Here is a 10,471-nt window from a genome sequence, read left to right as displayed (position 1 = left end):
TAAACAATTAAATGTTTGTGACGTAAATATTCATAATAAATATGTGATTTTTATGTCATCAAAACAAATAACGCCTTATAAAGAGATTTAGTTCTAATTGATAAACGAAGTAAATAACACTCATTCCTTAATATAAGTATGTATACAGAAACACTCAATTCTTAAATCAGATTCCGAGAGAAACAAAGAGCTTTGGTACAAGTGTCTGCGGAACGATCGCCATTCTGGAATTATATCGAGCACAAAGAGCTATAGCGAACTATCTTGAACTAGCATACATTCATCTGTTTGACCATCCGGATGCTGCTGAAGAGGTAATGCCATTAAAAGGTTGTTTTGCCCTACTTATACAGGTATAAAAACATGGACTTTTACCTTGTAATAAGTAGATAAGGAATCCGATGTCGACGTATCTATATTTAGAAACGACTTCTTTGTTTCCAGAGATTGTACACAGACAAATACAGCACGCGAAAAATAGTTTTTGTGGATGAGCTGTTTTTGTCTTTCTTTGTTACAATAAGACTAATTCACACTATATAACAGTTCGTACATTTTTTCACTTGCTATAGAAGTTGGATCACAATGCACATATTTATTATTAGGTGGAAAGGACAGCCAGTGTTGCTAACAAACTGCATGTATCGTCTAAAACCTTAATAGGAAATATGCAAAATTTTGCCAACACCGTTAAAGGAAAACTGTGGCTTCTGTCTGATGCAATTTCTGTACAGGTAATTATCAAAACAGATGCTACTTTGATTGAATCGTTTAAATAATGTTTTCGTCTTTAAATAAAGATTCGGATAGTAATTTGTAATCTTTTTAAAATTTAGAATGCACAAATTATCTACAGACAGTTTCTTGCAATGCATTATTTCTGCATGAATTATATAAAATATTTCTAATTCCGTTACAGATAACACTGATATTTGTTGATTCATTTAAGAATAATTGATTGTATTTACCATCAAGCCTAAATTCAGGTAGATTCTATCACTGCTTTGCCTGACTGCTTAACACAGCTTTTACTGTAGTTGGTGATTAATTATTTTATGGCATTCAATAACAGAATGCGAAGTTGCTTGAACTGGCATTGAAAGAGATCATGCCCGTGGTATCTGAAATGGAAAAAGGGACAAAAGAGTTGCAGCATAGGTAATATAATCTGAAAAGTAGTTCATCGTGTATGAACATGCTAATTCACCTTAAATTATAGGCTATGTAGAATATGGTTAAAGCTTTGTCTTTTAAGAGAAACATTATCACCATTTAACGAAAAATGTTAACGATATAAAACAATGCACATTTTGAACGCCTTTTGTCTATGCAGTATAACAGTAAGTAGATTGCACAAAAAGTCTTGGTAGCTACTTCCTTGGCTCTTTAGTGTTTAAGAAAGGCTGGTACCATAAACAGTAGGCTACAATTGAGCTATCATTCCTGTGGTAACATTAAACGTCAAAGTTTAACAAATATTAAGTGAACGTGCGCAGGTAGAATCCAATGTGCATCAGATATATCAAAATTCTGACAATGCAATCTTAGAAGATATTATTTTTTCGATATACGTTAAAAGTTTCTTGAAACAACCTGATTGGAAGTTTTAAACATGTAGATTTACGTGTAATGAGCAATTTGTTTAAATGTTTAGGAGTATCATAAAGGTAGGAAGAGTATATATTTAAGTATTGAACTCTCAATGTGTCTAATGATTAATTAAGATTGTATAAAATGGTTCAATTTACGTTTAAAATGTTGATTTAAGCAATATTTTATTAATCACAATTTATGTACAACATGTACATATATCGAAAAGGCATTCAGGATTGAGTTTGAAATGTTGTTTCAGCTACACACAAATGCACACGTCCATACACAGAAATATTGAACTCTGTAAACGTATCAGAAGGAACTACATGCCGAAAGAAGGACGCTTACGTGAGCAGCAGCTACAAGACTTAACTGAGAGTGCACAAGAGGAGCTGCTTGAAGAGAACCAAATAATGCACGGAAATTTGAGGAAACTCAAGAGAAACACGTCAATAATATTGGATACAGAGGAGGGAGAGCTGTCAGCTGATGTGGATGACTTAACAACTGATATTGACAACCTGGCAGTCCGGGATGAAGAAGGAAGGGTCAAACAAGATACAAAATATAATGTTATATCGGTCAAACATTCTGCGGTCGGTGAAGGCTCGTTTGGAGAGGACTCTGGGAGAATCATACAACATGAAGGTATCCTGTTAAAATAAACATTACGAACTTAGTAAATCCACTGGCACTAAACCAGAAAGAAAACAAATCTATGTACATGGTATATTCTACTCCTATATATACCTACCCCTATATATACTACAAGAAACATGGTCATCAACGGGAAAATAAACTGACATTTTAAATCTCTTATTATTCATCTAAAGCCTGCACTTCAATAAATGAATACTCTGCATATCGAATAACTGGTAAATTATCATCTATCATAAGCCAATCACATTGTCTCATTTCTTTTCGCATGTCCACTTTTGAGATTATTGTTTGTTTACATTTCGCCTGTCATGTGCACACTGCTGTTACCTCTTAGGCATAAAGATATGCGGTGCGTCACTCCGATTTTAAATATTGAAACAATGTGACTTGTTCATGATTGAAGATAAATTGCCACTTGTTTTATATGCATAGTACCCATTTACCGAATTGTGTCTTTTAGGTGCAAAATGCGCGATTGAAATGGGTTAATATATTTTGTTGTTCATGATCATCGTTCTAAAAGTGTACCTAGGGGTGGGGTATACCAAGTACACTGTACGCTCTTTATCTCCTAAACCCCTTGAAGGATTTTAATGAAACTTGCGTTAAATGATCATCTCATCAAGACGGTGTGCAGAACTTATAAGCCAGCCAGGTCGGCTCAAGGTCAAGATCACAACTCAAGGTCAAAGATTTGAGCCTTCCATTTCGTGTCCGCTCAAACCCATTGCAGAATAATCATGAAACTAGGGCCAAATGATCACCTCATCAGGCTAATGTGCAAAACTTATAGATAGATAGATAGATAGATTTATAGATAGATTTATTTCAACATAAAATGTACAATTTACATGGCGACTTATAATTAAAACATACAATCAAACAATAAACAAACATGTATGAATTAATATAGCCATGTCAATCAACATTATATGTTAAGGATTACACAAAAAATAGTTAAAATAAACTCTTATTTCCATTGTGGTCCTTAAGATATAGTATTGTATGACATAGGAAGAATAATTTATCACAGTAAAAAAATAATCACAGAAAAATGCCCGAAGATAAGTTTGTATAAAAATCCTAAGCTTAAAAATGATTGACTAGTATAAAAAATGATTGACTAGTAAGAAAACACAATGCAAAAATCTATCTATAATGCAATCTAACTAAAAGTCATATTAAGCTTAAAAAATGTTCCTTAACCTTACGTTTAAATGAATACATGGTTGTGGCATCCCTAACATTTTGTGGCAGACTGTTCCATAAACAACAACCATTATAAGCAAATGTTTTTTTCCCAAAACCTTTGACCACTGGGAGAGCATATCTCTTACTATCTGACATTGAAAAACCTGTACCATCAAGGGAGGCATTTGCCTTTGCTCTGAACCTTGTGGGATAATCATGAACAGTATTGATAGGGGTAAAGTGTTCACTTAAATATGAAGGAGCAATATTAGAATTTATTTTATAAACATGACAGAGAGTTATTTGATTAACTCTACTTGAAACTGGTAACCAGTTAAGACGTGAAAAATGCTCAATTCCAATGTGTGACATGGGATTTAAATTCAACACAAAACGTATAAGTTTATTTTGTGTGACCTGTAACTTGTGTTTTAATTCCTGTGTTAAACTATTAAACCAAGTAGAAGAGGCATAGTCGAAATGACATTGTACAAGTGATGTAACTAAGAGCTTTTTTGTGTGCAAAGTGAGAAATTCACTTTTACGGTAGAGGAATTTTAACCGAGCATTGGATTTCTTAATAACAGACCTAGCCACTGACTCAAATGACAAACTTTGATCAATGGTTGCACCAAGATATTTAACTGAAGATTTGGATTCAATAGTTTGACCATTGCAATTTATATCAAGATTACCATGTTTTTTTAACCTTTGTACTGACCCAAATAAAATAGATTCTGTCTTACCAAGGTGAAGAGATATTTTATTACATACAAGCCATTGACTGACAATATTCAGATCCTGACTTAAGAGATTTTCAATATCACACTTGTTTTTGGCAGACACAAGAATTGCTGAGTCATCAGCATAGAGAAGCAGCTTGTTTTTTACAACAGCTGACATGTCATTCACATAAATAAGAAAAAGCAGAGGCCCTAATATAGATCCCTGGGGCACACCACATGTTATATTGGCAGAAGAAGACAAAGTACATGATATTTCGACCAATTGGCGTCTATCAGACAAATACGAAGAAAACCATCTGATAGAGGACTCTGTGAGACCCAATGCTCTTAGTTTCATTAAAAGAATTGAGTGGTTGACGGTATCAAACGCCTTTTGTAGATCTAAAGGAACCATACCCACAACCATACCCATCTGAAAACGAATATAATCTGTGAGGTGAATAAGGCATGTATCAGTTGAAAACCCATGTCTAAAACCTGATTGATATTCATACAAAAGACTATTTTGCACAAGGTACTGTTCTAACTGATCATAAATGACTCGCTCAAAGATCTTAGATACAATACTAAGGATAGAAACTGGACGATAATTCCCAACATCCGTCTTATCATTCTTTTTGTACAAAGGCACTACACGAGCAGACTTAAGTTCATCAGGGACAGTACCTTGTATAATTGACAAGTTTATAACATGTGAAAGTGGACCAGCAATAATAGAGGCCGAGTCTTTAACAAAACGTGAGGGAATCCCGTCTAAACCTGTCGCCTTATTTGGACAAAGATTGTTTAGGTATTTCAAAACCTTATTTTCAGAGTCAGTTATGTCAGCTCAAGGTCAAGGTCACAACTCAAGGTAAAAGTTTTGAGCATTCCTATTCGTGTCCGCTCTGATTCTCCTAAACCCATTGAAGGATAATCATGAAACTTAGAATAAATGATCACCTCATCAAGACAATGTGCAGAACCCACAAGTCAGCCATGTTGGCTCAAGGTCAAGGTCACAACACGAGGTAAAATGTTTGAGCCTTCCATTTTGTGTCCGCTCTGTATCTCCTAAACCTCTTAAAAGATAATCATGAAACTTGGGTCAAATGATCACCTTATTAAGACTATGAGCAGAATCTATAAGTCAGCCATGTCATCTCAAAGTCAAGGTCACAACTTAAAGTCAAAGGTTTGAACCTTCCGTTTCGTGTCCGATCTGTATCTCCCAAACCCTTTGAAGGATAATTATGAAACTTGGATCAAATGATCACCTCATCAAGACAATTTGCAAAATCCATGAGTCAGCCATGGTGCCTCAAGGGCAAGGTCACAATCAGGGTCAAAGTTTTGAGCCACTATCCATAATAGCGGCGGGGGATGTAGCTGTCTTTCAGACTGCCTTTTTATATGAAGCACTTCATCGTTCAAGAATGTGTAAAACCGGATTCAAAAGTACATTTTCGGCAATAATGTACGTATGTCCTTGTATATTGAAAACGGTAAAAAACAGGTTGTATCTGACTTTTATAAGTCAATCTAATTATATTTCTATAGATATAAAAAGTAATAAAATAATTTGCATTTTCTATTTCTAAACAAATTGGAATAAAGTTATCAATGAAAGCATACTGGTGTCGACGCTACAACCAAGGACCGCGATGACAGGTGGAATACGAGAAACGGCATTCGGAAAGCGAAGTCATCCTAACGTATTTGATACGTTCCGATACGAATCAGTGAGCATCATATTTATTTGATATATCATAAAGTAACAAATAAATAAAGAAATTTTTCAATATATATCAGTGTAAGAAAATGATTTAGGCATAAAGTCTGTGAGTCAGTTCAATACTTTCTCAAAAGGGTTATACCTATTGCTGTGCCTCGAAGAATTATTCTTATTATTATTCTTATGATTATTCTTCTTCTTCTTATTATTATTATCATTATTATTATATTTATTGCTAGAGGTATGGATCTGTTGAGTCTTTACTGTTAATGTTACAGATGGAGTGTTTAAAGAAGTTGTTTTATGATTCTGATAATCCCAATGTGTCATTTCGTGCAACCCGTGTTATAGACCGAATGTACAGACGTAACACAGGGGCCCTTGTTAGGCTAAAGACGGTGGCGCAAACAGGTACGGTTTCGAAGTCTTACTAAAAAGATAACGCATTTAAGGGTATATGATCAGAATTTTTCTAATACTAAAAATATTTTATACTGTGCATGTTTAAAGAACATAAATGTCTGAGATATATGGGACTAACACAGAAAAACAAACAAACAACATTTTACTTATATTGGATTTTCAAGTCTTCTGTCAGTATAAATACACGGTTATATAAGTATTACAGAAACATAAATGTCACTTACAAATCTCTTTCAGTTCAATAATTTTATGAATGGGAAAACATGTTTAATCTACAAACAGTTCTACAGTTAAGATTTAAAAAAACATTTTATTGTTTAGACACACAAATATGTTACAATATGGCAAAGAAACAGTTGGTTTTATCGTGCATCTACAGTAAGAGATGAATTTAGAAACAAGAGCTGTCTCCATAGGATGACACATGCCCCCGATGGCACTTTGAATGAATAGTTATGGCCGATGTTAAAGTTTAGGACCTTTGACCTACGGACCTGGGTCTTGCACGCGACACGTCGTCTTACTGTGCCACACATTCATGCGTAGTTATTTTAAAATACATGCATGAACGACAAAGATATGGACCGGACATGCCCATCATTGCACTATCATGAAATAGTGTGACCTTGACCTATGAGCTACGGACCTAGGTCTTGCGCGCGACACGTCGTCTTACTGTGGTACACATTCATGCCCAATAATTTTAAAATCCATGCATGAATGACAAAGATATGGACCGGACACGCCCATCAATGCACTATCATGAAATATGACCTTTAACTTCTAAGTGTGACCTTGACCTTTGAGCTACAGACCTGGGTCTTGCGCGCGACACGTCGTCTTACTGTGGTACACATTCGTGCCAAGTTATTTGAAAATCCATCCATGGATGACAAAGATATGGACCGGACACGAAAATTGCGGACAGACCGACAGACGGACAGACGGGTCAAAAACTATAAAATTGTGAATTCTAACATATATGTTCTTCTTGTTTTGAACAATACTTTCTACATAAAATAAAATGTTATGTTGAAAACATTTATTTTTTATTGTAACTTATTTCATTATACAATGTATATGTAACAGTTAAAAAAATCAGACCATATGTACTTCAACAGATAATTGAAATAACTACCCTACGCTATTGTGTATCTTCCTTCAGATTATTAATAAGGAAAATTCCGGCCACTGCTTTGCAGAAAAAGTATTTATTATCGGGATAAAGTTTGCTTGAAAAAAAATTGATATAAATAGTTTTCAAAAACGGATATCTTAAATAAATATCACGTATATCCTCAACTGTTCTTATCATTGCATTGAATAATATTTAAGAGAATGCTTAGAATAGGTTTAAGAAGATATTAAATGCAAATGTATGTCACAATACTATCCAACACATTTAGAATAACTTGCATTAACTTAAGTTTGTCATTGTTTTGAAATGTTATTAATGAATTTAGCAGCGGTCAACTTTCAACGCATTATTTTTTTAAAGGATTTTGACGAAGTAATTGGAACGCAATGGTCAATTTTGTTTTGAATACATTTACCCAACGGGTGATTTAATTATGATTTATAATAAAAGAAAACTCGCTTTGATTGAGTCTGTTCGTGAGAGGCAATGAAATTTGCAACACCCCTCACGCCCTCCCTTCCTCCCATAGGCTGTTATAATGTGCAGAATACTGTTATAGAAAAGCTGAGGGCCAGAAATTATAGCGATATTGAATTCAAACACAGGGAGAGCTTTTACAGCCGACACATGGCACTAAAACCTGCTGTTGTGAGAGTTAATTAAAATTGTAATAAGACCCTTTAAAAGCAAAGACCGCAACCAAGCAAAATGATAGCAGACTGTTTTTGTGTTTATAATTTATCATAATTTATGATAGTAAAAAATGAATGATAATTAATACTGATACACGTTCATCTTTTATGCTCAGACGGTCTCGAAGATGTAGAAAGTCTGCGAGAAGTATATGCACAACTGCGATACATTGATACACAACTTGGGAGGCTCATCAATTGTTTGTCCGATACGAAAACGGCAATGGAAGTCACCTTGGAAACACTATCTACAGATCATTCAAAGCTGAATGTTTCTCTTTTCAGCTTCATAGAACTAAACTACAGTCTAGGCTTGGTAAGACCATATGGCCTATTTGTCAAAACTGAAGAAATTTTCGAGTACTGAATTGTTTTGCTATTTTGATAAAACCACTTTTAAGGTGGTGAACCCACCATGCCACGCAGTTATTTCCTAGTAATTTATCATTTCGATTCCAAAATGCCTTTCATATAAAATTGAAGATCAAATTTGGTAATATATCTGTGCGTTTGCATGGCGTCAAAAATATGTCGAGGTGACGTCAATATTTCCGTGTTTAAATGAAAAGGTTCCATACTAGAATATCAGTTGCACATGCATTTAGTTGACCCTTTTACCCGTGGTATTGGTAGAAATCTGAAAGGATGATCAGGCGGCTTACTTCAAGTCATATCAAATAATCTTGTTTTAATAAATGTGTATTCTCTTCCAATACTTAAACACTAGTTTTACATATTATAATTATGTCAATATTCTAAATAATAAATATATCTAAGTATTTGTTAGTTTTAATAAAGTTCATCTTTAATAAGCAAATCGTTAGTAGAGAAAAGCACCTCACCGTAGTCTTTAACTGATAGATTTTCACATAATAAATACCGCGTTATATAGTATACCCAATTATAACTTAGGGAATGGTTTTAGAGTGATTGTAGTCGGATTGCCTTATAGATACCACCATTTGCAGCATAGTTATATAACCTGTAAAATCGTTTGAACAAATTGTTAAAGATAATAAACGTTAACTCTTTGATTAAATAAAGTAGACTTTGGCGACTTTCCAGAAATTTACATGAATCTAATCTACATTTGATTTCATGGAAAACTTTTCTTCCAATGCCAAACTTTGTCCTAATTAACGTATCTGCAAAACCTCCAGTACAGTACCTACAGGTGTTCATTATAACTATATTTCTGCAAAAACATTGTTCTTCTTTTTACTGGATTATATTTGATAACAATGTGTCACTTAAAGGGCTATAAATTATTACTACATATCGGGGTTTTTACACTAATGAAATTTGTAATAAGTCAGAATGCTACAAAACATAATATAATCTGTAATACGACAGAATGCTACAAAACATAAAGTAATCTGTAATAAGTCAGAATGCTACAAAACATAATATAATCTGTAATAAGACAAAATGCTACAAAACATAAAGTAATCTGTATTAAGACAGAATGCTACAAAACATATTAGCAGACTCAGTTTAATAATGTTCATGAAAGGCAATGGATACCACTCACCCGCCGTAAGCATCGGCTTATCAATAAGTGGAACTCTATGACACATTAAGATCTGATAGACTGCATGATTCCGAAGGACCAGAAAATAAAACAAAACTTATTCAGAATCAGTTTTAGTAAAGGGGCAAACCTTACATCATCAACTAAAGCATGCGCAAGTTCATTGTTAAAATAAAATAGGAGCAGCTCTTATTAAAGATCTAATGCTTGTGTTGGTCTACAAACTAGATATACCTCATATAAATGCATTCTTTCATACTTTCAGGAATGGTGTTGGTTTGAAAGCTTATGCACGAATTACAGAAATGAAAGCGATTTACAGATGAAACAGTTGTATGATTTTCTGAAGTACCCAGTCAATAAAATGTCCAACGAAGAGCGCCTAGCGCGCAAACAGCGACTTTTCACAAATATTGAAGACGAAATAAGGAACAGTCTTCCCAAAGAAAGGGATTAGGACAAGGAAACCTATATTTTGCCATTGTTGTTATGAACTGCAACACGCATTTTGATTATTTTCTTGTTTTTACGTGCCATGCTATTAAAGTAAATAGATTTATCCTTTCAAGATATTAAAAAATATAGCTATATTACTCTATCTCTTGCCTGCAACAAGGCGTATGCTTATTGATATTTTGTTTCCATTGTGTATATTAGAGATTAGAGTGAGATTAGGTGCGCACCATAAACCGGTTTAAGCTCTCTAGTGGTGTTTTTGACAATGACCGTTCCAAGGCGGTGCCCCACTGTGTTTCTTTATTTGTTTGTTTTGTCCTCGTGTGT

At 34.2% G+C, this 10,471-nt stretch overlaps 1 protein-coding gene across 1 annotated transcript; it reads left to right on the top strand.

The window, feature by feature from the left end:
* Positions 1 to 132: 132 nt before the first annotated feature.
* On the top strand, positions 133 to 10,259 carry LOC128552043 (uncharacterized). Its single transcript, XM_053533042.1, has 8 exons — positions 133 to 314; positions 606 to 734; positions 1,073 to 1,158; positions 1,853 to 2,241; positions 5,787 to 5,911; positions 6,183 to 6,315; positions 8,274 to 8,473; positions 9,954 to 10,259. The coding sequence occupies exons 2-8, from the start codon at positions 669 to 671 to the stop codon at positions 10,143 to 10,145; spliced, it is 1,191 nt and encodes a 396-aa protein (XP_053389017.1). The 5' UTR covers positions 133 to 314; positions 606 to 668; the 3' UTR covers positions 10,146 to 10,259.
* Positions 10,260 to 10,471: the final 212 nt, after the last annotated feature.

Source organism: Mercenaria mercenaria, unplaced genomic scaffold (genome assembly GCF_021730395.1).
Source record: "Mercenaria mercenaria strain notata unplaced genomic scaffold, MADL_Memer_1 contig_1974, whole genome shotgun sequence".
NCBI lineage: Eukaryota > Metazoa > Mollusca > Bivalvia > Venerida > Veneridae > Mercenaria > Mercenaria mercenaria.
This window is presented reverse-complemented; position numbering and strand designations above follow the sequence as displayed.